This window comes from Ursus americanus, chromosome 17 (assembly GCF_024610735.1).
Source record: "Ursus americanus isolate L20-20 chromosome 17, mUrsAme1.1.p, whole genome shotgun sequence".
Taxonomy (NCBI): Eukaryota; Metazoa; Chordata; class Mammalia; order Carnivora; family Ursidae; genus Ursus; species Ursus americanus.
The window spans coordinates 10,314,902-10,341,110 of NC_142143.1; the positions used below are offsets into that span (position 1 = coordinate 10,314,902).

At 55.9% G+C, this 26,209-nt stretch overlaps 1 protein-coding gene across 2 annotated transcripts in view; it reads right to left on the reverse strand.

Annotated features, from left to right (window-relative positions):
- TRIOBP (TRIO and F-actin binding protein) overlaps positions 1 to 26,209 on the reverse strand; it is a 51,929-nt gene that overhangs the window by 20,309 nt on the left and 5,411 nt on the right. The window contains exons 3-9 of one of the 2 annotated variants that reach the window (XM_087868713.1): positions 25,642 to 25,837; positions 24,450 to 24,618; positions 17,626 to 20,509; positions 12,678 to 12,792; positions 10,861 to 11,988; positions 8,029 to 8,106; positions 5,748 to 5,885 (exon numbers count right to left, since the gene is read on the reverse strand). In XM_087868713.1, coding sequence (XP_087724839.1) covers positions 5,748 to 5,885; positions 8,029 to 8,106; positions 10,861 to 11,988; positions 12,678 to 12,792; positions 17,626 to 20,509; positions 24,450 to 24,618; positions 25,642 to 25,837 — 4,708 coding nt within the window. Of the gene's footprint in view, positions 1 to 1,637; positions 1,821 to 5,747; positions 5,886 to 8,028; positions 8,107 to 10,860; positions 11,989 to 12,677; positions 12,793 to 17,625; positions 20,510 to 24,449; positions 24,619 to 25,641; positions 25,838 to 26,209 lie in introns of those variants that run through there. The other variant, XM_087868712.1, reaches the window with a different exon arrangement.

A 26,209-nucleotide genomic window follows, 5' to 3' on the forward strand; every position in this document is an offset into this window, starting at 1 on the left:
CCTACCTTTGGAAGCCCCCTCCCACCACAGGGATATCCAAGTGCCCCCACAGGCTGCTGGGCGCAGCCTCACCCTTCTTCACCATGCGCTTCCTCAACAGAGGCAACAGTGTACCTTTCTTACCCAGCCCCAGAGAAAAAACTGGGGCAGATCTAGCTACAAATGCTGGCTCTGCCAGGGTCCAACTATGTCACCTGGGGCATGTTACTTCCCCTCTCTACACCTCAGTGTTCTCATCTGTTAGATGGAAAGTTATAATCAATCTTAAAGGATCAACTCTGGTAACGTGAAAGCACCTAGTTCAGGATCTGGCAGGCACCCAGTAGGCAATGCAACCACCCTCGCCAAGCCTGGGGGCCTGGGGGCCTGGGGGTGGATGGCTAGGACACTGACTCAGCTCCTCCCCCTACATCCCTCTCAGCTCACTGACCAAAGGGAGGCTGCTGACGACAGGAAGAGCCAGCAGGGAGGTGGCAGGATGTGCGGAGGCCGAGGAAGTCCAAGCAGCGGCTAGGTCATCATGCTCACGGGGGCAGGGGCCCTTAGGGCCAAGCCCCAGCAGCCCAGCCCACTTGTCAGGGTCTCCACTAGCTGGGGAAAGGGGACGTGCGCATGCGCAAACACACCCTGCTCAACTCCATCACCCCACCCCCCCCTAGGCTGTCAGAGCCTCCCTAAGGCGCTAGCCAGAAACCAAAAGCAGCCCCGCCCCTCCCTTCCAGAACATCACGGTCAAGGGGCCAGACCGACCTGGAAAGAGGTTACTCCTTCCTTTACGCTCAGGGTAACCTAGGGCAACTCACCACAACCCCCTCCCCATGCCACAGTTTATCCAACTGTGAAATGGGAATAATGGTGAACTCAGCTGTGGGACCCAATATGATCATTAAGGCACAGGTATCGATGTGACTTGGGTAGTGTTCATCCCCATGAGAAAGACCAATCTCTGCCATCGTGTCCCCCACCTCACTTGTAGGCTGGCCCCACCCAAGGCCCCACGCCACTGTGAGGCGGCAAGCCGGGCAGAATACGGCATCGCGCCGCTTCAAAAATCCCAGGACGGGCTCCGGGAAAGGGTGAGACGGGGCGGCCCCTTCTCACCCACCCAACCTCGGGCCCGCGCCCACGCGGGTAGGCAGTCCTCCCAGGACTGGGTCTGCGCGACCCATTCGAGCCGGGGAGCGCCTCTCTCCAGCCCTGGGCGAGACCCCAGACCCAGACCAGGCCCATCTTCGTTCCTCCCACTGCCCGGGGCCTCGGAGTCCCTACAGGTCTGGCAGTTTGGGAGAATTACCAGGGGGGCTGGAGGGGAGGTGGGAAAGGGCCATCCGAAATTGTCCGTGACTAGTCCCGCAAAAGTTGCGGGTGGTGGGGGGAAGGGGCTGCCCAGGACAGGGAGTTCCCATTTTCTCGGGGTCGCCCCGGCTCCTGGCCCCGGGAAGGTGAGGGGGCTGGGGTAAGCTGAGGCCGTCTGGCCGGCCTGTGCCGCCGGGGTCGCCCTGTCTTCCGGCCGAGACCTCCTCTCGCCTCCGGGAAGTGAAGGGGGTGTCCAGGAGGGGAGCGGCTCGGCTCTGGCTCGGGCCGTCGCTCTCCTCCCGGCCTGGGGCGCAGAAGGGCTGCCCCGGGGAGGCACTCACCGTCATGGCGGCGCCCCGGGGCGGCGGGAGCAGGAGGCAGGAAGGTGGAAAGGGCTCTCGGGCCGGGCCCAGCAGCGCGGGAATCCCGCCGCCGCCGCCGCCGCCGCCCCTCTCGGCCGCCCGCCGCCGCTCCTCCGGCCCTTCCCTTCCCCGGCGCTGCCCCGGCCCCTTCCATCCGCCCATAAAACTTTTTTTTTTTTTCAAACTTCCTGGGAGGACCCGGGAGGGCCAATGGGCGGCGGGGAAGCCGGGACAAACAGCGGCGGGGGCCGCGGACGGACCAATGGGAGCGCGGGCCGGGCCGGGGGCGGGGCCTGCCGCGACGGGACGGGCGCGCGAGGGCGGTCGGGGCCGGCGGATGGGGGCGGAGGGAGCCGAGGGCCGGGCTCCGGCCGCCGGCGCTTGGAGGAAGGAAGGACCCAGCGTGCAGGTGACTCGCTCCGGCCCCGGCGCGGGAGTGCAGGGCAGGGGCAGCCGGGTGTGGCACCCAGTCGCCCTGCTGTGGCTCCCGCGAGCCGCCGGACGGAGCGATGGGTCCACTGAGGGCTCGGCGCCTGGGTGTGACGGAGTCGTGGGCAATGCCCCCAGTACTAACAACTCAGCGGCTGCCACTCGCCAAGCCCCGCTCCTTACCTGTGTAGCCTGTTTTCGGCCTCACCACAGACCCGACAGGGAGGTGTCCCTGTCCCCATTTTACCAATGAGAAAACAGAGTCTCGGAGAGGTGAGCCGACTTGCCCAAAGTCACAGTAAGAAGAGACGGGATTCCTAGCACCTAATCTAAGAGCAAAGTGAGTTCTGGAATGGTAGGGCATTCCCCAAATGACCCCTCCTCACAAGTGGGTCTTTCTCGGCTTAAGAACCCCATTCTGGGTTCTTGGATGTAGGCGTACACCCGTTTCTACCATTCCCAGCACCTGGCAGTTTTTAAGAGGCCTTTCCCCTGCAGGAGCTCATCTGAGCCTTGCAGCAGAGGGCGGACCTTGTGGAATTTGTTGAAGAACCTTGTGGAATTTGTTGAAGATGCCGTGGTAGCTTGTGTGGCATTGTGATTCAAACCCTGTGTTACCTTAAGCACAGTACTCAACCTTTCTGGGCCTCAACTTCACCCTCTGTAAAAGGGGATAATGCTCTTATCTCGTGATGTTCCTGTAAGGATTAAGTGTTCATTTAAGTAATGCACCTAGAACAACCCGTTTATCCCTAGTTAGCTAATGTTGGGGAGGGTGGTGCCGGGGAGCTTGGCGTAATTACCATTTCCATTTTCTGCCATCTCAGTTTGGAGTTCAAAAATTATTGCTGTCATAACTATAATTACTCTCCCCATTTCACAGATAAAGAAAAAGAGGCCCAGGGAGCTGAAGTTCTTTCCCCACATTTCCCACTGGGTGCCTCTCCTCCACCCTGAGGAATGAGGCCAAAACCCAGCCTATCTTCCTTTAGACAGTGGCCTTCCTGCTTCCAGGTGCTGAGTTTTCCCACTGTACCCCCGTACCTCACTCAGGCACTTGGTCCTTGGTAGAGTGAGTGAATAAACAGAAGACCTCCCCTGCCCCCGGTGCCCTGGCCCAGTGGCCCCTGAGAGCACCAGCCTCCTTGCTGCTTTCCTGGCCTCTGGGACTCCTCTTGTAGTACCCTCAAGCCAGCGATCAGATCACTTCCCTGCTCAAAGTTCAACACCTCCCCAGTGCCAGAAGAGCAGCTCTGCGTTCTTGTGCCAGGCAGACAGCGGCCATCATAATCTGACCCCTGCCTGTTGTCCCCCATCGTTGTACACACACATTCTACATGCTAGGGGTACAGAACACTGAGCCACTGGGAATGCTCAGAATAAGCCAGGTCCTGTGCACCTCAGATGGGACTGCACAATGTGTTCCCTGCTGGGTCTGGAACACTTCTCTTCCTGTCCTCGGTGCCCCAACACACACATACACTCTCCCTCTCTCTCCCGCCCCTCCCTCCCCTCTCTCCAAATGTTTGTTTGCCTGGAAAATTCCTTCTCACCCTCTAGGTAGGTCTCAGTCCAATGGAAGCCAAAATGCCCCCAGCACAGAGAAAGAACCTCCTGGTCCAGGGCTCCCTGCATCTGTACATTCAGCCACTAAAGTGATGACCGCACTGTGTTCTTACCAGTTACATGTCAGTGTCCTCACCACACTGAACTTCTTGTGGGCAGAGACAGAGTGTTTTTGTCTATATCTTGGAGGCCAGTCCAGGGCCTCAGCCCACAGTAGGTCCTCAGTAAACCTCGGTCTGATGAATGCATGCACAAACGAAGGAATGACTCCCTTACCACAAAGTGTCCTGGTCAGGACAGAGATGGCACAGACCCGGGGACCCAGGGCCGCCAAACTCCGGGGTTATCCATCTCAAAGCGTTACTCTATTAAGGATAGCACCATGAGGCTCAGAGAGGGTGATGATGGCCCAAAGCCATACACGTTAGTGACAGAAACAGAACTCAAGCCCAGGCTTCCTGGCTCTTGACCTTGGACAGATTTCACTCTCCAACCCAAGAGATGTTAGAAGCTGCTCTAAGTAACTGTCTGGGAGCCCCGCCGGCAGGTCCATCCCATAGCTCCTGATTTTCCTCCCTCCCACATGAGAAAACAGCTGCCGGCTCAGAGCCTCCACGGCCACATCTGTCTAATGGGCAAAATCAGTGGAGATGCTCGGGGCCACAAGCAGGGCTTGGAGATCAGGATGCAGACAGACGGGAGGGCTCTGCGCTTGGCCTGAGCAGGGTTCAAATCTCAGCTCTGCCCCCTGGGTGACCTAGAACAAGTGGTTTCTCTCCTCCCCGAGCTTCATTTCCTCATTTGTAAAATGGACAGTATGCACCGTACTTAGTATGCCTGGTGGTGAGGATTAAATGCGATCAGGTTCGATGTCACGCATGGAACACAGAGCTGAGCACCAGGGAGATGCCGGTACACGCCTGTTAGCCGCAGAAGCACCGCTACCCCAGAGTCCTTCTGCCCATTTCTCTGCCCTCCTCTCCGCCAGGGACTTACCTGCTCCCTCCTGCCAGACGCGCTTCATGTGGGCGACCTTTAGTTAGTGCGATAAGGTAAATCCCGCCCAGGGCTTAAAGGTACCACCTCCCCAGATAACCATGTTTGTCCGATCACCCCAGTGCCTTATCCCCCAAAAGCAGCAGAGAGGAAATCATGACATGGCCAGGAAAGGTAGTGTTTGGACGCCGCCCACCCCTCACCATCACACCTCTGTTCATCCTCATCTCCCTGAGCTCTCTCTGCAGCCCTGAGTGTTGCTATAGACTTCTCCCCATTACGCAGATGTGGCCACCGAGGCTTGGGGGTGGTTAGCTGCAGCCATCCTCGCATCTAGGAATGAGGAAAATCAGCAAGAGGCTGGCTCCTCTAAACCCTAGCTGTGCAACGCAAGCAAGTCAGCTCGCCTCCGCGAGCCTCCCTTCTCTCATCTGCAAAACGGGTGTAGTGTCCCTAACGTGCCCCGCCTAGTGCTGGACCCAGAGCCAAAGAGAGTACAAGAGTCAGCCTGTCACTAAGAGAAGAGAGCCCTCGAGCCAGCCAATGGCCCCTGGAGAGGCCAGGCTCGCTTGTCTCTGCTGTGAAGGGGGCAGGAGGGAGCAAGTCACAGCTGCCTCCCCTCCCTGCCCTTGAGGAAACCCTGAACCAGAGACCTGAGTGTTTACAGCCCTCTCAGGGCAGGGGGGTAGGTTACGTAATGCCAGATGTTTGTGAAACTGGCTCAGGCCCAGGTCTGAGACACACTTTGCAATCCCAGAGCCCCCCGCCCCCGCAGGCCATCCCTCTCTCCCTCCCCCCCAGCCTGGTTGCCCTTGGCCCAGCTGCTGATTAGGAGCTCTTAGCCTTGTAAATTATTCAATCCCTGCCTCACCCCAAAAACTGAAAACAGCCTCGGCCCTGTCCTGGAGGTGAGAAATCCCACTCACTTGCAGAGACCACGGGGCCTTAGGACCGTGCTTCTCTCTCTCCTTTCTCATGGGGGAGCCCCAAATCCCCCCCAGCCCCCACTCTCTCTCCTTTGACTAACGCCAACGTCCTCAACGTCCCCTCCCCCTCTCTCCCACCCTCATCCCTCCCACCCCACTGGAGCCAGCCTACCCTTTGCCACCTGAGGACCCCCAGAGACAGCAGGAACGGATTGAACAGCGTGGGACGGTCCCCGGGCATCCGCCATGAGGTCACCAGTCGGCCCTTGAGTGGGCTCCCCGCCTTGCCCTCCGCTGGCCTCTTGTCTGCCTGTCAAACAGGGTCCAGTGTTGGCCCCCAGGTCCCTTTTGGTGGGATGGGGGGGTCCCTGACTACAGTCTTCCCTGCCTATTCTGCCGTGCCCACCTTAAAGGCCCAGGGTTCACATCTAGTCTCACAGAGCTGCCAAGAAAAGAGCTTGTTAACTCATTCACACTATGGGGTGTTTGGCTGGTAGGGCTCCCGGGGCTCAGCACCTTTGGAGACGTGCACTTCACCACCCTAAAGTCAAACCACAGGCGGCCAGTGGGAGGGCACGTGCAGCCCCCAAATGTGTATTCAGCCTGCATTGTGAGTTAGGTTCCGGTGTTAAAGAATCAAGAGATTAACATATAACCACATATTTCCAGTTTCTCTTGAAACACCTACAGATGTGGAAACTCTGGGTCCATCCTCCCCATGGCAACAACCGTCTGGCACCAACGGTCACACAAGTGCCCCCATCCGCCTTACTCTCCCCGTTTTATGAAAGGAATGAATCACGGAGTTCTACAGCCGCCCCAGGCAGAGCCTCCAAATGTGTCCCCTTTGCAGTCATCCTTGTTGGGGAGACAGGCCCCGGCAGAGCAGAGGCATTTGCCCAAAGTCCCTTAGCAGCTTACTGGCAGAGAGGTAAGACAGAGTCCAGGTGTCCCTACTCTTCAGAGTCCAGAGATCCTCTGGCAGTGGGACATAAAGCATCAAAGCACCGGCCCAGGAAGGCTTTGGGGGAAGGACTGCTCCCCACCTTGCCACCGCATCCCCCCAGCATGGACCTGGCCACTGGACCAGGAACTCCATGCACTCCAACATACTTCTGACCCACACCCAGGCATGCAGAAGGTGCTGGCTAAATGTACGTGAGTGAATGAATGAGTGAATGAATGAGCGAACGAGACAGTCATTAGCTCTGTTCAATCCAGGTTGCCTGGGGCCGGATTGAGAGGTTTCCATGTTGGTGGTGATTAGAGAGGGACCCCTACATGGCTATATCTTCTTTGTTCACAAAACTCTGGCCCCAGGAAGTATGAAGAAATAACCCAGAAAGAGGAAGAGCAAAGTCGCCAGAGCTCCTGTGAGAGCTGGCAGCGCCTTTAGTGACCTGTCCTCTGTCCCCTCCCATGTCATAGACGGGAAGACTGGCCACCAAGCAATGAGAATCCTGATGCCACTGTGCGAGGCCACGCAGGAAATCAGACAGAGCCAGGAAGCAATGTTCAGGTGGCAGAGGGACTGCGGGAGGGGGATCCCGAGCCCCAGGTTCTAGCTGGAGGTCAGCCGCTGCCTAGCTGTGCGACCTGGGATGACTTGTTTCCTCATGTGCACAGTGAAAGGCAGAATCCCCCCACCCCCGCTCTGATTAGCGGCAGGGCCAGACTGGGGGTTCCAGGCTGCCAGACGGATGCATTCCCCCCCACCACCACCAATTGGCTTCTCAGGCGGCAGCAGGGAAACAGCAGAACGAGAGCAGGATGAGGAAAGCACAGCCCCGAGCAGCCCATCTCCTTCTCCCTGCCTCCCGCTGCCCCAGGCTGTCAGCTCTGACCTCACCTCTCTGGAGGCTGAGGGTGATGAGAACAGTCTGTTTGGCAGGTTGCGGGGAGGGGCGGGGCGCAGCGCTGCGCTCCAGCTGCAGCCAGGCCTCCCAGCAGCCTCACTGGGTCCCACCCCCTGCACACATCTCTCCCGCCCCGGACCCTGGAGACCATCCAGGCTCAGCAGACGGCAGCACCTCCTCGTCCCTCTTCAGTGGTTCTCTGGCTCAAGCTCTTGGAATCCCTACCCCTTCCCCCCACCTGGCCAGCCCTCCAGAACCAGAAGGCCCTTGCCTTCAGACACCATCGGGGTCAAACTGCCATTTGCCCAGAAAAGGGGAGTAACTTTTCAGGGCATCCTGGCAAGTCAAAAGCAGAGCCGTGGGCTTCTGACCCTGGGCTCATTTACCTGCTCAGGTCCCCAAGCCAGAAGGTGGCTCTGCTGTCCAGCTCCTCTGGAGCCCCTCCTCTTGAGGCCGTCCCATGCACGCAGATGACCCCATGACAGAGCCAACCCTGGGCTGGATGACGCTAGAGCTCATCAGAAGACCTCAGCCCACCTCCCACCTGATTTCCCTTCCCTTCACCTCCCTATATGCCCACACCCGTGACCCAACTACCGAGTCTGCCTGCTTCTGGTTGGTCAGTGAGTCTTGGCCTTTGCTTGGTTCTGACTCCTCAGGCTCCTCTGATTGGAACTAGAGATAAGAAAGAACACAGCTTAGCCCAGGTTATCCCAGGTTCCATTCAGGCATCCACCTTCTTATCCATCCATTCATTATCCATCCATCCAACATCCATCTAGCATCCAACATCAATAGATCCACGTACTATCCATCTAACCAACCAATGTCTCCCCTACATTATCTACTCACTAACCTATTCAACATCCATTATCCCACTCATGCATCCATCCTCTACCCATCATCTATCCATCCATCCTACAGCCATGTAGCCTTTCTCAACCCATCCAACATCCATCCATCCATCCATCATCCATCCATCCATCCATCCATCCATCCATCCATCCATCCATCCATCATCCGTCTACTCATCCAACATTCATTCACCACCCATCATCCATATTCCACATTTACCCTTCCACACACCATCCATCCGTCCATATTCTACTCATCCATCCATCAGTTCATCACCTTATCTGTCATCTAAGCAACATCATCCCTCCAACACCCGTTATCTGTTCCACCATCACCCCTCTAACTTTCCACCCAACATCTTCTTATCATTTATCATGTTTACCTATTTATCTGTCCATCACCCATTTACACATCCTTTGTCCATCATTCATCCATCATCTACCCACTGACCCACCCATCTTCCATTTGTTTCTTGCATGCATTCATGCATTCAAGCATTCATGGATTCACTGATCAATCATCCATCGAACTGAGCTCCTCCTTTGTGTCATGTCCTGGACCAGGGGCCAGAAGTGCAGAGATAAAGTAGGTGCAGTTCCCGCCCCCAGGGAGCTCCTCTTTCTTATGGGGCAAATGACAACTGAGTGTGGCCAGATGGAGGGTAGCAGAACCACCGAGCCTAGAAGAGAAACATGACCAACCTAGGGGTGGAGTGAGTATTCAGGGAAGGTATCTCAGAACAGGGCACCTGGTTGAAGACTTGAATGATGAATAAGTGTTTGGTGAGGGAAGAGGGGAGGGAAGAGCATCCTAAGCAATGGGAAAGGCACGTGCAAAGGCACGTGCAAAGGTAGGGAGATGCGCCCATGGAGCTCTGCAGCCAGCTCTGCAAGGTAGAGAGCAAATTTGAAGTGGCAGGAAGGCCAGGGGGAAGCCATGCCAAGGATTTGCATAGAGGGTGACCCACTGGCGCCCCCGCAACCTGGTAAATGCCTCTGCGGTGTCATTCGTGAAATGCCCTGAAGCTCCTGGAGCTCTCGCCCCTCCCTGGCGCCCATGGCTAACTTTCCAGGGACTCCGGACTGTCACCACGGAGTAAGTGTAGGTGAAGAATCTTTCTGGTAGACCAGGCCAGGCGGCCATGTCCCAGCATCCACCGGGACCTAGCACCCCTCCTCCTTGAGCTGCCTGTGGTCCATCTGTCTCCCTGACAAGCCTGATAGCCTTTTATGTGGGGCTCCAAATTCCTCAATCCCCCTTTGGCCAGGAGGGCAGGACCAAGCTGGTTCACCCCTGCATCTCTGGTGTCTGTGCATTGAGTCGATTGGAGAGTAAGTAGTAAAAGCCTCAGGGAAATACAGGGGAAGGGGCTCCCCAGTCAGCCCTGGGCTCGACATGGCAGTTAAAAGCTGGGGCTTTGGAGTTGAAGCTTTGATCTGATTTCTCACAACTTACGCTTGTGTGACCCCCGGCAAATGCCGACGAGGCTGAGCCTTCCATCAGGCTAAGGCATGCATGGCAAACCAAGTACAGCGTAAACGCTCCCCTGTGGTCCAGGAGGGAGACGGCATTGGGCTGGACAGCAAAGAAGTGAGGGCGTTTGGATGAACGAGCCGGAGTCTCCATGTCACCCCAGCGGAGCCTATGAGGGAAGCAGCTGGTCCCATTTTACAGGGCAAGAGAGGCTGCGTGCCCCGAAGCGCATGCCTTGTTCCCAGTGAGCTGAGGCCAGCTGGCCCCTCTCTAGCCTCCAGAACCCTCCCCAGCCACCATCTTCAGGCAGAGGCTCCAGGCAGCACTCAAGGACCCCTGACTCCATGACTGTGGCCCTGGGGCGAAGGAGGCAGGGAAGAGACCTGGTGAACTCCTCCTCCGTGCCAGGCCCTGGGCCTACCTTGTCCACGGGCCCTCCTTTAAACAGCCTGGCTTAGCAGCCCGCTCAACCCAACGGGCCCTGTTGCAACCTCTTCTCTGTGCCTAAGAGGAGCTGGAGGGGCCAGAAAGGGGTAAGTGAAGCTGCCTGGACTTTGAGGAACTTCGAATAGGGCAGGGGGGAGGGGACCTGACCACACTGGTTGCAGTCCCAGCCAGGGTCAGGTAGGAGCCACCAGAGGCCACAGGAAGCAGGACCTGTGCAGCCGGGAAGGGGGAGGGCCCTGGGCAGAGCACCTTGCTTGAAGCCCTGGGGTGGTCTGCGCTGAGCCGTCCCGGGGCCCCCCCCTGCCCCAGCCCTCACTAGCTGTGTGATCTCAAGTAGCTTAACCTCTCTGTGCCTCAGTTTCCTGATCTGCAAATACACGGTGCCTTTCTCATCAGGTTGCTACGGAGGTTAAATGAGGAAAATACCAGAAAACATTCAGACCAGTGCTTAGCTGGTAGTAAACGCTGGTCATCAAAAAGTGTGGGTCGTTATCACTGCTGTCCAGGTTGGTGGTTGCGAAAGTGTCGGTCAGAAGGGAGGATTGGGGCTGAGCCTTGGAAGGTGTGCAGGAGCCGTAGGGAGGCCTTTTCTAAGGATACTGGTCTGGGTGGGGCAGATTTTCAGGCTGCCCCTTGCACGTGAGACGGACTTACCTCCCACTCTGGCAAGCTGGGATCCTCTGCAGGGCTCCTGCCCCCCAGCTGACCCATCTCCTCCAGACCAGCCATAGCTGAGGTCTCTGGTCCACTCGTCACTTTGGTCTTTGGCCACTGGGTGGAGGTGCAGGCAGGGCTGGGTGGCTGGGCGGAGCTCTGGGGCCACTGTCCAGGGCTCTGTCCATTGACCGGGGTGGACTCCTCCCAGCTGGCAGGCTGGCCCTGTCGCTCAAGCTCCGGGGCCCCGTTTGTGCCTGGGGAACCCACCTCTGGCCCTGAAGCCGGGGCCGGGGTACCCCAGTGTCCAGCTGGGTCTCTGCGGGGCAGCTGGGCCTGCAGGAGCTCAAGGAGGCCTTCCCAGTCCAACCTGGGAAGGTGGGAGGTGAGCGTCGACTCCTCCGTGCGGGCCCAGGCCCCCTCTCTGGGCGCCCCGAGAAGGCCCATGAGGTCTCTCCAGTCGAGTTCGGGTCGCCTCTCAGGGCTGTGCAGGTGTGGACACGTTCCCTCAGCCTCCCAGCTCCTGGCGGTGGGTGTTTCAGGCCTCTGGGATTTCAAGAACTCTGCTGGGCCTACCCTGGAGTTCTCTGGGGGGCTCTTCGGCCGGTGAGCACAGGGAACCTCCTGCAGGCTTCCCCAGCCTCGCTGAGCTGGCCTGTCAGGGGACTCCCGCAACCCATCACTGGGGGGCTCCTCCCAGGCCTCTGCCTGCCCCCTGTGGCCGGTGGGGCCACCCAGCTGCCCCCAGCTCTCCTCGGACTCCCTGAGAGGGCCCCTCGAAGTTCCCTCTGGGGCTCTGGCAACCCCCCATCTGGGCTCCCCCAGGCTTGGGCCTTCCTGCCGGCTGCTGTACCCTCTCTCCAGATGTCCGTGAGGGCCCTGGGTTCCTGGAGCCCCCTCCTGACTCTGCCACCCCCCCAGAGGCTGTCTTGGGCCCACCCGGCCACTTTCCAGTGGTCTCTCTGTCCGCCGCTCCCTCTCAGGGGTCCTGGCTGATGTCCTTGGGGGCAGCGAGGACCCCTGGAGCCGCCGGTCCCCTTCAGGCCGCCTCTCAGGGCTCCTGGGATGAGGGGGCTCTGCTTGGCTCCGCCGGGCCGCTTCTGCCTGCTTCACAAGGGGCCTGGTTACCTGAGGATGAGGTGGGGGGGCTGCATGAGGTTCCAGGACCCTGACTGGGTGGTCTCACTATAGGACAGACTGGTCTTCACCAGGCCTGGGGAGAGGCAGGCTGTGTCTTCACAGCAGCTTGGATTATAGCAGGTCACAAAGTACCTAGGCTCCCTGATGTCCCTCCTGGGGGGGGGGCGGTGTCAGCTCTTCTCTTTCACCCAGTCTCCTCACTTTCAGAAAGACATCTTTAAAACGCTGCTTACTTTCCTGCCCCCCCCCCCCCCGCCGCCAAGATATTGATTCCAAGCTATGCTATCAGGTGCTGGAATTTCCACCAACACCCCACTCCTCTGGGTCGGGCCTTGCTTTCTAAGAGTTTCTTTAAAAATACAAATCCCCACCCTGGGAGAGATAGGCCTTAAAGCCAGAATGATGCATCCGGGGCTTTCCCTGCAAACTTTTCAAGACGGCGTGGCAACAGCATGGAGGGGCCATCTTCAAAGGACTAATGTGGGGTCCTTCTCAATTGTGTCAAGACCTGCTGGCTCTTTGGGAGAAGGGGAAGCTGGATGCCCATGATTAGGGACTCTGGCCCTTTCATAAAGGACCTCCCTTCCCAACACCCCTGCCTGGCACCTGGGGGAGGAGAGAAGCAGTGGCCCACCTCTCGGGGCTGCAGGGGCCCGGGGCAGACTGGCGGTGCTCACCTCCCTGCTGAGGGCAGGGCTGGACTGTCTTCGGAGAAGTTGGTTCTGACCTTGGCTGGGCCGCTGCGACCGCCCCTCGTCCCGGGCCTGGAAGGCCCCCAGTGCCTCGGACTTCCTATGAGCAAATGCAGCCGCCCCTCTGAGGGCCCTTGGGGCTGTCCCACTCCCAGCATCCCAGTCCTCTGCTCCCGCCCTCAACGGGAGATGTGGGGGATTGGGGGGCCCGCCATGAGCTCGTCATCCCTAAGTAAGGGATGACCCTTTCAGGTTCTCAGTTTCCCCTTCTGAAAAATGAGGATGGTCGACCGCTCTAATCGATCTGCCTTAAGGGGTGATGCAGTGAGGAAAAGGGTAAGCACGGGTGGAGGGCTTAGCCTTGGCCTTGACTGCCTCCTGTCTCACTCAGTACTTCCTGTTTCTGACCACGGGCAGCCCACCACTCACCCCTAGACAAATGTTAGACTGGTCCTTGTGGGAATTAAGATTTATTGAGCACCTACTGTATACCAGGCACTGTGCACACGTGATCATAACAGCAAACATTTATCGAGCACTTCCTGTGTTCCAGATGCCAAGCACCTGACCATCCCACTTTGTCTCACGCACCCCACGAAGTGGGGAGGGGAGATGCAGAGTGTTATGTGCCCCCATATCCCATTCCTTCTGCCCTTTTCCTGTCCACATGGTGAGTTTGGGATTTCCCAGGCCCGTTGTTCCTCCCCCTCTGTAGCGAAGAGGGTTCCAGCACTTAGCCTTGAACGCTCTAGGCCATCCTAGCTGTCAGTAAAAGAGCTCTTAGCAAGATCAGAAGGAAGAAATATCCTCTACAATTCCAGAAAGGCCAATGTAAACGTCCACACAAATGTCGCTTCTAAGACGCCCAGACTTCAGGCATTGCTGCCACATTCAACAAAGATAACCTCTAAGCTGTGAAAGTCCCTAGTTCCGGTTCATTGTCCTGCTTAATAATGGGTAGCCGTAGTTGTTAGGATTTAACATGACACCTCTGTTGAAAGGTAGCAACCAGACGGAATCTGGGCACACCTCTCCCCTCCCGTATGTAAGGGCATCAAAACCCAAGACCCCACAGCTCCCCTGGATGTTTATTTCAACAGGACTGACTTCATCTAAATGGACAAAGGGAGCTGGGTCTCTAATGACGGAACTAAACCGAGGGAAGCCTGAAAGAGATGACCAGGTGCTGAGCCCCAACTGAGCTAGCCAAAAGGAAAGGAAGAGGGTTCTCTGCTCACCAGACCTGTGCTCTGCCTTCAGCCTGCCTCCCACTTGGGAACTACGCTGAAACTCCTCAGAGGCTTTGGAGAATAAAAGAATTATGAGCTTGGGGGGCACCTGGGTAGCGCAGTGGTTAAGCATCTGCCTTCGGCTCAGGGCATGATCCCAGCGTTCTGGGATCGAGCCCCACATCAGGGTCCTCCGCTGGAAGCCTGCTTCTTCCTCTCCCACTTCCCCTGCTTGTGTTCTCTCTCTACCTGGCTGTCTCTCTGTCAAATAAATAAAATCTTAAAAAAAAAAAAAAGAATTATGAGCTTGGGCCTTGGGGCTGTTGTCTATGGCTTTTGCCAATGTCATTAGAATCAATCAGGCCCCTAGGGGCGCCTGGATGGCTCAGTTGGTTAAGCGTCTGACTTCGGCTCAGGTTATGATCTCGGGGTCCTGGGATCGAGCCCCATGTCCAGCTCCGTGCTCAGCAGGGAGTCTGTTTCTCCCTCTCCCTCTGCCCCTGCTCATGCTTGCTCTCTGTCTCAAATAAATAAATAAATACAATCTTCAAAAAAAAATCAGACCCATAAAGTAAGTCGAGTTTTTGTTTTTAGCAGTTCTGAGCAATAGACTCACAGGAAACCAAAGTTCTCTACCCCAGAGTTAGTGTTTCTGAGTTTGAGCCCTGCCTGATCAGCTTCCGTTTCTAATCTATCTGAGACCGGGGGTGGGGGTGGGGTGGGGGGGTGTCCTTGCTCTGTGAGCTCTGAGGCCTCAGAGTGAGTTTGCCCCAGAACCAGGTGTTGGAGGCTCCACGAAGCGAAAGCCCCAAACGTGACTAGGTTGGGGAGGGTAACAGAGAAAACTACTCGGTGCAGGGTGGACAGGAGAATGGGTGCTCTTTTCAGTGGGTGCGCTTTCTGTATAAACTCCAGCTTGCCCAGCGATCATCCCTTCTGAGAAGCTGCCCCCATGTGGAATCGAGAGAGAGGAGGAAAAAACTCAAGAAGATTCTGAGAAGCCACGGAGACCCAGGCTTGGTGGCGTTGAAGCAACAGCGTCCCCTCGGGCCGCCAGCTCCTCAGTGCTGGCGTGGCTGCACCGAGGGAGACAAAGGAAGCCTGTTTCCTTTGGAAGCCTGGATGGGCTCTACTCTACTTCCGGAGGGTATTAAAGGACAAAAGGCATCAAGTCTAGCAAATTCCATGAAGGCTCTGTTTTAAATTCAAGAGATTATAAAATATTTATATGATGCGAAGATAAGGAATTCCAAAGGTATCTAGGGGAGAAAAATGAAGCTATCAAGCCAAAATGCCTAGTGCTTTAATGTGAGAGCGCTTTAAGAGAAATTTTCCAGGCTCAGTTAGACAATGCTTGGACAGAGTAGGTGCTCAATAAACACATGTTGAATGAACATACGGGAGAAAATAAAAGCATGGCCCTCTAGTCACCCACTCATAACTTTCAGTCTGTCCCTTACAGATATTGAAGCAGGTTTTAAAATTTCATCTCCAGACGACGGATGGTTTTTCTATTTGGAAAAAATGTCATGCAAGAGAAAATAACTAAAGTACTCAGTAGAGTTATAAAATCTTGATTAAAAAGTAAATAGTCTACTTCACCAAAATGTATACGTTAAATATATGCAATTTTTTGTCTATCGATTATATTGCAGTAAAGCTTTTAAAAGGTAAACAACTTCAAAGAGAGTAAAGTAAAACGAATAGAAGTATCTATGGAAAAGTAATTAAATGGTTAACAAGAGTATAAACATATTCTTGACTTCTATTATAAACCCTTTATCTCTCTCAAAGTTATCCCCTAAGGGGGAAAAAAAAGATGAAGAAAATAGAACTCTGGTTTAAAGATCTTTAGTGTCTCTGCTGAGTTATCAGATAAAATCAAAGGTGTGCAAATTGATACTGGACCAAAAATAGTAATATAAAAAGGCCAAAGACGGGCACCTGGGCGGCTCAGGCATTAAGCGTCTGCCTTCGGCTCAGGTCATGATCCCAGGGTCCTGGGATCGAGCCCCGCATCAGGCTCCCTGCTTGGCGGGAAGCCTGCTTCTCCCTCTCCCACTCCCCTTGCTTGTGTTCTCTCTCTTGCTGTCTCTCTGTGTCATCTAAATAAATACAATCTTTAAAATATAAAAAAATAAAATAAAAAGGCCAAAGACAAGGGGGGTTTTAGGGCAGCTAAATACTCTGCATGATTGCATAACAGTGGACACATGCCATCATACATTTGTCCAAACCCACAGAATGTACGCCAGCAGAAGGGAGCCCTACCGTCAACGACGGACTGTGGGTAATAACGGCGTGTCGTGTAGGTTCACCGTTTGTAACAGAGGCTCCACTCTGGTGGGGGCTGGTGCAGGGAGGGAGGCTGTGTGTGTAGGGGGGACAGGGACCGAATGGGAAATCTCCGTACTTTCCACTCCATTTTGCTATGAACCTAAAACTGCTCTTAAAAAATTAAAATGTGGTTTCATTTGTTTGTTTTTGTTTGTTTGTTTGTTTTTTAAAGGCCAGAGAGAGAATTACACTGATGATGGAGACCCCAGAGGTTGTCACCTGGGTAGTAAATGGATGTAACTTACTGGAGAAGGAAATTTGAAGAATAAGAGATAAGGTTTCTCAAGTAGATTCAAATCGAAGAGAAAATATTGCCCCAAGGGAAACAAAGAAGAATTCTGGAATGCAAACCATTACCCGCTCCTGGGGTGACGGAAAAGTTCTCAAATTAGGTCGCGGGTGGCCATACGACTCTGGGTCAGTAAATACACTGTGCGGCACTGAATTACACACTGTGAGTTTTGAGACTTCCAGACCTACTTTTTTGGGTTCTCTTAACCTTAACTAATGGAATTCCAGCCCCAGTCCTTGAAAACTCTGAGGCTGGAAATGCCCGAGAAAGAAATCTTAGCCAGATCGGGAGGAAATGTTTTCCCTCCCCGCCCTGTACCAAAGCAGACACTCTGGGTCGTAAACCACCTGTGGGGCCCTGCTGTCCAAGGAGACTTGCGGGACACTTGGACTGGACTTCAGGCACTGTCGCCATGCCCCAGGAAGGTGGCTTTTAACTTCTACAAAATTTGTAATTCTGTGAGTTCTCTTATTTAAAACATGTGGCTTTGGCCATTCATTTTAAACTGACATCTCTGTTTTCTGAAATTCAAGGGGACCCATGAGTTTTCTTGGTTAAAGTAGAAAAGAAAAAAAAATAATTTAAAAAAAATTTTTTAAAAGCAGAAAAGAATCATAGGTACTTTCTTTTCCATCATGTAAGAAGGGGGAAAAAATAAACTTGCGATTCTGGATCAAACAAAGGGTTTGAGAGTTTAACCTTATTTAAATCAATGTACTAACATTCTCCCCATTTTACAGATGAGGAAACTGAGGCTCAGGTGGGTTAAATCACTTTACCAGATCACATAATTTGGGAGTGGATTTGACCCAGGATTTGAACCCAGCCCACCTGACCCTGGTCTTTCCTCTTAACCACCAGGCTACATAAAGTGTCACTCGGTTGTCAGAAAAAAAAAACCCTCCTAAAATGTGGAAACAGAGGTGAAGTGACTTGCCCAAGGTCACACAGCCAGTAAGTGGCAGGGTGGGGGTCTGAACCCTTTCCATCTGCCAGCCTAAGCCTGTGAACCTTGCCCTATCCTGCGGCCGAGCCTCCTCCCCAGCCCACCTGGCTGGCCCCGCCCTGAGCTCACCTGCGCTCTTGCCCGAAGAGGCGCTCCACCTCTGCGCGGCCAGGGCTGCGGGTGCGGCCCCCGTTGCTGCCCTGGGGCCCTGGCTCCCTCTGCGCCAGCCTCCTGGGCGGGGGCAGGTCGGCCAGCACGGTGTACTCCTCCCTCTCCAAGTTGTGCCTGGTCTCCCCAGGGGCGGCTGAGCCCCGGGAGCCCCCCGAGCTGCCTGGCGGAGGTGAGGGTGCCAGGAGACCTAGGTCACTGGGGGGATGGCGGGGTGGGGAGGAGGCTCGAGGTGCATCCCGGTGCCCAATGCACACTTGGGGGGGCAACACTGGAGAACCATGCAGAGAGTCAGTGGAGGGGGCCAGGCTCTCCATACTAGTCCCTGGGGGATCCTGAAAGAAGAGGGAGGGCTCGGGGGCCTGGCGTGGTGGGGACGAGAAGGAGGGTGCATCCCGGTGCCCAATGCACACGGGGGTGGGCATGTGGGGGGGCTCATGCAGAGAGTCTGTGGAGGGGACAAGGCTCTCAGTGCTGGCCCTGGGGAGATCCTGGAATAACAGGGAGGGCTCTGGGGGCTGCCGCGGTGGGGAGGAGGCCCGGGGTGCGTCACGGTACCCAATACACACAGGTGGGGGGAACTGAGGAGGGTCATGCTGGGGGGACTGGGTCTCAGCATCTGATGTGTCTGGGAGGAAGGGGAAGGGGTCATGCTGCAAATAGCGAGGAGGTGAAGAAGCCCGGGGGGCATCCCGGTGTCCAATGCACACAGCTGGAGGTATATAGGGGGGATTGTGGTGGGGAGGCTCACTCTCAGATGCATGGGGGTCTGGGAAGAAGGGGAAGGGGTCATGTTGCAAATAGCGAGGAGGTGAAGAAGCTCGAGGGGCATCCCGATGCCCAATACACACAGAACATGGAGGCTGGGAGGGCTCAGAAGAGGTCTGGGGTGCCCCACGGATAGCAGGGTACAGAGGTGAAGAAGTCCGGGAGGCACTGTGGGGGCCCGGGTTATGGGAGGAAGAAGCGGCCCGAGACAGTGAGTTGTGCTGGGTAGATCCGGAGGAGGACAGAGGTGGGTCACGCTGAGTTGGCCTAGTGGGAGATGAGGTCTGAGGGGGCCTGTCCCCTTGGGTTGGCCGAAGGGCAATGGAGGCCCAGGGAACCTCACTTTGCTTGGAGCGAGATGGGGACGAGGTTCGCGGGCCTTCACTCTGGGTTGGGCGGAGGGGAAAGGAGGCCCAGGGAATGTCTTTGTTAGTACGATGGGGAGAAGAATTCCTGGGATTGTTCCGTGGAGTGGAGCGATGAGGAGATGATGGTCCAGGATTGTCCCGTTGTGTGCAGCATCGAGGGGAGGAAGTTCCAGGGCTGTCCCGCCGAGCGGAAGACTGTGGGTTGTCTCGTTGAGTATAAGAGGTTCTAGGATTATTCCATTGTGTACAAGAGGTCTTAGGGTTGTCCCGTTGGGTAGAAGAGGTTCTGGGGATGTTCTGTTGAATACAAGAAGCTCTGGGGTTGTCCCGCTGGACGGTTCTGTTGGGAGAGGGGACTCTGGGGTTGTCCCACTGGGCACAAGATGATCTGGGGTTATCCTTTTGGGTGGTTCTGTTGGGAGAGGACCCTCTGGGGTTGTCCTGCTGGGCACAGGATGCTCTGAGGTTGTCCCGTTGGGTGGTTCTGTTGGGAGAGGAGCCTCGGGGGTTGTCCTGCTGGGCACAGGATGCTCTGAGGTTGTCCCGTTGGGTGGTTCTGTTGGGAGAGGGGACTCTGGGGTTGTCCTGCTGGGGACAGGATGCTCTGAGGTTGTCCCGTTGGGTGGTTCTGTTGGGAGCGGAGCCTCTGGGGTTGTCCTGCAGGCTGGTTCTGTTGGGAGAGGGGACTCTGGGGCTGTCCTGCTGGGCACAGGATGATCTGGGGTTGTCCCGTTGGGTGGTTCTGTTGGGAGAGGAGCCTCGGGGGTTGTCCCGCTGGGCACAGGATGATCTGGGGTTGTCCCGTTGGGTGGTTCTGTTGGGAGAGGAGCCTCGGGGGTTGTCCTCCTGGGGACAGGATGCTCTGAGGTTGTCCCGTTGGGTGGTTCTGTTGGGAGCGGAGCCTCTGGGGTTGTCCCGTTGGGTGGTTCTGTTGGGAGAGGAGCCTCGGGGGTTGTCCCGCTGGGCACAGGATGATCTGGGGTTGTCCCGTTGGGTGGTTCTGTTGGGAGAGGAGCCTCGGGGGTTGTCCTCCTGGGGACAGGATGCTCTGAGGTTGTCCCGTTGGGTGGTTCTGTTGGGAGCGGAGCCTCTGGGGTTGTCCCGTTGGGTGGTTCTGTTGGGAGAGGAGCCTCGGGGGTTGTCCCGCTGGGCACAGGATGATCTGGGGTTGTCCTGTTGGGTGGTTCTTTTGGGAGAGGGGCCTCTGGGGTTGTCCCTCTGGGGAGTACAAGTGGGAAAAGAAGTCTGAGGGTTGTCCTGTTGGACAGAAGAGGTTCTAGAGTTGTCTTGTCCGGTGGCTCTGGTGGGAGAGGAAACTTGAGGATTGTTTCGTTGGACAGAGGAGGTTCTGGGGTTATCCCGTTGGGCAATTCTTGAGGGAGAGGATGCTCTGGGGGTGTTGTGCTGTGTGAAAGAGGTCCTGGGGATGTCCTGTTGGGTGGACGAGATTCTCAGGTTGTCCCGTGGGGCAATTTGTGCGGGAGAGGAGGCTCGGGGGGTATTGAACTGTGTGTAAGCAGTCTGGGCAACGTCCCTCTGGGCAGAACGATGAAAAGAGGAAGCTTGGGGGGTGGCACTGCGAGGTCCGCCCTGCGGTGTCGCACAGGAAGCCTGGGTTAGCGCCGACTGGTGCCGCTCCAAGAAGTACCCACTTTCTCCCCGGAGCTTCGCCCAGTGCTGTCCGGCACTTCGGCTCCCACTGCAGGTGTCTGGAGAGAGGAGAGGCTGGTTCAAGGTAAGGGGAGGGGTCTCACGCTCGACCTTTCCTTGTCCCCTGGGACAGATGATCAAGGCAGAGCCCACAGCCCTTCTTAGAGGACCCACTGTCCAGACCAACTGACTCCACCTCTTGGAGCGACTTAGATCAGAGGAGGCTTAAAGGCCTGTCTCAAGCTGAGCCTGGGAATTTGACATTGAACCCCACCCGACTCAGTCACTGGGCAGGAGGCTGCAGAGCTGGAAGAGCACAAAGACGGGGCGGGGTGGGGGGGCTGCACAAATGCGTAGAGAGCGGTTCTGACAATAGCCCATGTGACCGGAGAGAGGGAGAGGTGGGTCTGGAGGCAGCTACTAGCAACTTCCCTTTCCCTGTTCTACTTGCTGCGGATGGGTTCTGAGAACTCCCCCCATCTCTTCTAATGAGGCTCCTTCATGTGTGAGCGCTCTAGAAAGCTCCCATTCCTTATACCCAGAGATGCTCTCAGGGCTGCCAGGAGCCTGGGATGGGCTTCTCTGTGAACCTCCAGCCTGGGCCTCACCTGGGAGTTTGCTAGAAATGCCGACCCTCAGGGCCCCGCCCTGGGCATGGTACATCAAATCTATATTTTAATAAGATTCCCACGTGACTTGCATGCACATTACAGTCTAAGCAGCCCTGGTCTGAGAGATTAATGTAACTGCCCTAAACAGGGACCCCTTCACCCCCTTCACAACTCCCATCCCCTGGCAAGGGATCACCATGACCTCAGTGTCACCCTCCAGCCCCCCCCCAGCCCTTGGTCACCTAGTATGTGGTGGCCCCCAGCTATGTGCGTGTCCCTGGGCCACAGCTTCAGGAGAGGAGTAAAGGGTATGGTGGCCCCCTCTGGAAGGAGCCACGACTGCTTTCATTAAAGGCCATGCTTAAGGGGTCCCCGGATGGCTTAATCTGTTAAGTATCTGCCTTCAGCTCAGGTCATGATCTCGGGGTCCTGGAATCAAGCCCCGTGTTGGGCTCCCTGCTCAGTGGGGAGTCTGCCTCTCCCTTTCCCTCTACCCCCGCCCTGGTTTATGCTAGCTCTCTCACATGCTCTCTCTCTCTCTCAAATAAATAGATAAAATCTTAAAAAATAAAATAAAATAAAATAAAATAAAATAAAATAAAATAAAATAAAATAAAATAAAATAAGGCCATGCTTAAGATGCCCTCTCCTCCTGCTTGGAAAGCTGTGCCTCCTCCAAACTTTCTGAGCTGCCATCCCTGAAGTCTGAATTTCCAGCACCTAGCAAGGGACTGGAACCAAGCACATAGCAGCACTTAAATTTTTTTATTGTCGTTGCCCAATGAACTGATGGCCCATGGTATTCTGAATCGGCCGGCTTCTCTCATCCCCCTCCTCCCACCCCCCCACCCAGTCAGCCACCCACATCCTTCACCTGGATGGTTCCGAAAGCCCCCAGTGTGCATGCTGTGGGCCCTAGGTCATCGTCCCATTTAAGGAGATCCTTTCCAAAAGCAAACCTGGCTAGATCACCCCTGCTTACAAGGAGGGACCAAAAAAAACTATCAGACTGGAGGAGACTGGGAGACACGGTATCTCCATGCAGTGTGGGTCCTGGATGGGAGCACAGGACCACAGAGGGACATCAGTGGGGAAAACAGGTGAGCCCAAATAAAGTCTATAGTGTAGACAGCAATGCTAAACCAATGTTAATTTCTTAATTTTGAGAGCTACACTTCGGTTTTGTAAGATGGCAACATGAGGCGAACCAGGCAAAGGGTATAATGGAAACTCTCTGGATTCTTTGCAACTCTGCTATAAATCTCAAATTATTTCAAAATAAAAGACAGCAAAAACATCAGGGGCTCCCAACTGCATCTGGAAAAAAATCCAGGGATTTCCCATGGCTGGTGAGGCTCTGGCCACCCCCACCGGCCTCCCCGCTCCATCAGGGGAGGGGCCCCACCTTCTAGTTTTCCACTGCATCTCCCCGCGGGGAAAGTGCTAAGCACACCGGAAGGGCTCAACCCTACTGTGCGGCTGGCGGCCAGCTCTGAGCTCTGCCTCGCCCTTTGAGCACGGGACGCGTCCTGGCTGAGATGGCGTTCGCCACCACTCCTGCTGCCTCCTGGCTGGGTCAGCGCCCAGGCTTCTTCCTTGCCCACCCATCTCGAGCATCCCTTTCGGCCTGCCCCCCCCCCAGGATCTGACTTCTCTCCTGCAGCCCACCTAATGCATACCCAGGGCAGGCTATACAGATGTCCTAGAGCACTGTGTCCGGTCCCTCGGCCCGCTGGGCTCTGTGCAGCCTGCCCCTAGGAGTGTGCTTTGCAAACTAGGAGGTGCCCAGAGAGGGATAGCAAGGAGTTCCTAGCATCTCATCTGGGAGTTGGCTAATTCCTCAGGGGCCTTAGCTCCCCTGTCTGTAATGCGGGAGCCTGCCACCAGGTGGACAGCAGTGACTGCCTTCAATCAAGCAGGTCACAGAGTGAGGTTCCCCCACTCCACTGCCCCGTGTTAGAAGTAAGAAAGCAGGTTTTTAGTACAAAATCCTACCTGCCTATTAAGCCACTCGCATGCCGGGGAGGCACTGGGCTCCCTGCTTCCTCTGTGATATTACTTCTTCCCACGCACCCTCTCCCCAGGGCCGGATAGGGCAAGGCAGTGGGGTGGGGCAGTGATAAGATCTGATTCAGGTTTTTGTTTGTTTGTTTTTTTTAGAGAGAGAGAGGGAGCACACGTGTGTGCACAAGCAGGGGGAGGGGCAGAGGAAGAGAGAATCGCAAGCAGGCTCCACGCTCAGCGCAGAGCCCAAGCAGAGCTCGATCTCACGACCCTGAGATCATGACCTGAGCTGAAATCAAAAGTCAGAGGCATAACCAACTGAGCCACCCAGGTGCCCCTCGTGTTTTTAAAGGTGGCTCAGCTCTCAAAGGACTGAGAGGGCCGGGCAGAACCTGGAGGCTTGGAGGGGACTCTGGCGACAATCCCCGCAGGGGGCAGTGGTGGCTTGGCCAGGGAGTACTTATACAGATGGCAAGAAGGGGACAGATTTGAGGTGTGTTTTGCAGGTGGTACTAACCAGAATTGCTGATCGAATACAAAGGGGAAAAAATAGAGAAATTGGGAAAACACAAGTTTGGGGGCCTGAGTCGTCAGAATGGTAGTGACATGGAACAGATTGCCAGAAAAATAGGTTCAGAGGGAGGGTCAGGATGTGGGTGGCCCCCCACATCAGCCTCCTCTCTCCCCCCAACTCCCATGCTCCATGTGCTCCCATCACCCATACTAGGCTCGCATTAGCGAGGTGCTAACTGGGGGCTTGGCCTACCCAGTGGCCTTTTCCCTTTCTCTGCAAACAATCCCCCTGATTTCCCTCCACCCCTACTCTCAGGCCAGGAGGTGTGCCCAGGGGCCTGACCCCATCCCTGATCACCAGGTTGGGCACATGACCCCCAATGGGTCCCAGGGAAGACCCTATTGGGAAGATCGTGCCCCCTTTCCTGGGAGCTGATATGCAGGTAGGGCACAGCCTGGTGCTGCTGGTCGTCACGCCACGACCGGGGAAGGTCTGGCTGAGAATGAAGCCAACACAGAAGAAAACACAGCAGAGAGCAGATTCCTGATACCATTTGAACATCTGGATCCAGCCATACCTGAAGTCACAGCCCCCTAAACGTTTTACTTACGTGGGTCATTTCCTTTATGTTCGGTCAGTTTCTGTCAATTGCATCCTGATCCTAACCACCCAGTTGTGAGCTGATGTATTTCAAGCAGGTCGCGTGGCACACTGTGGCCGCTCCATAATTATATGGGACTGTACTATTATTACTCAGGTCACCAAATTAAGATGTCCCGGGGGACCCAGATGGCCAGTGAGATCTGGCCAGGCCCCGGGCCATCACCACACCCATGGTCACAGCGACCAACCTGGCCTAGCAGGACTCACCTTCCTTTCTCCGGCCTGCAGTATCCCCTCCCACAGGGGGCCGGATGAGGAGAGATGGGGCCCTTCGGGCACTGTCAGCTCTTGGCCCTTCCTGGGGTTTCCTCGGGATCATCACGGTGAGCTCGTCCCAGCTGGGGGCCTCCTCCTGCCTTTCAACAGTGTCCCAGTCCTGCCAGGGAAGCAAGGAGAAAGCACATTTGGAGCCTCTAGGGTCTGTGCTCCCAACATGAGATAGTTAGAGAAAGGGAAAGGCTCTGACATTGAAGAGCACCTGCTGTATACTCAACACTGCACCGGACCCTTCGCAGACATCGACTTAGCTAATCTTCAATCAACACTTGAGGCAGGCGTGTTCGTCAGAGCTGAGAACTTGCCCAAAGTCACACAGCTGAGAAATGGTTTAGGTGGGAGGGGACTTGAACCCAGGGCATTTGGACTCCGTGTGGTAGAAAGGCCCTGGCATAGCAGTCCCCGGTCCCCAGGGACACCCCCCGGGGTCCAGAGAGGAATGGGTTCAAAGCCTTGCCCCTCCGCTTCCCAGATACATGATGGCCTCGGTAAGTTGCTCCCTTCTCTGAGCCTCAGTTATTTGCCCTAGAATGGTGCCATAAAAATCTCTACCTCAGAAGGGGTGGTGAGCCTTCTGAAGCCCACGCCAGTCATGCCATCACTTTCCCTTGGAGGTCTCACAGAAAGCCTGCCTCTCCTGCCCTGTGATAGCCCTTTGACGGGTGAATACCCCAGAAGTTCCCGAGTCTTCTCTTCTTCCAGCCAAATGGCTCCCAGCCCTTGCCTGGGCTCCACGGCCTGCTTGCTCTCCTCTGTCCCCGAGAGATCTATGCCAGGGCTGAGTCATGGAGCTCAGACGTGTGTGAGCAAGACAGGGCCCAGGACCAGTCCCATCCTTGCCCCGGACAGCATGCCTAACACCCCGGCCCTCTGTGACCCGAGAATATTTGGCAGCCTGACCCCATTGGTGATTCACCTGGAATTGCCTGTCAATTGGAACTCCCTCCGTCTTTTCACGGAAGAGACCTCTGCCCCTCCCAGGCGGTTGGTCCGGGAGGCCCAAGGTGCCGACTAAGTCGCCAGAGGGCCCAAGGGGCTCAACCCTTGTCTGGAGGTTTGGGTGGGACCCCAGGGCTGGCACGGAGGGGTGATCTTGCCCCCCGGCCTTCCCTCCCCAGCTCACCACGGAGGACGAGTCGCTGGTATCATCAGGAGTGTCGCAGTCAGGGCTGGAGCTGGTGCCAGAGTCAAGGCCTTCGTCAAAGCTGCCACCCAGGGAGGAGGCCAGACCCTCCAGATAGGCCACTGTCTCCGGTTCCTGGCTCCTGCTCCCAGGGGCGGCTGTGGGGACCTCTGCGGAGGACCCTGCTGACCGGCCCCTGGGAGAAGAGACAGACCTATGACTTCTCCCCCAAAAAGTCATGAGAATTAGGGAGTGATACCCCCACCCAGGTGCACACACACCTCACATTAGAGCAAAGGAGGGAGCGCACCCAGGCCTCCCTGTGCTGGGCTCTTCGCATGGACTGCCTCATTCAGCTACAACAGTCTCCCTTTGAAATGGGTGTCATGATTCCCATTTTACAGATGAAGACACTGAGGCTCAGAGAGCTCAAGGGACTGGCCAAGGTCACAGAGCTAGGAAGGGGGACAGCTGCATTATGAACCATGCCTGTGGCCCCAGTGCCAATACTCTGTCACTGGAGCAGGAGTGGGACCCCCAAAGCTCAGTAAAAATGTGATGACAGTTG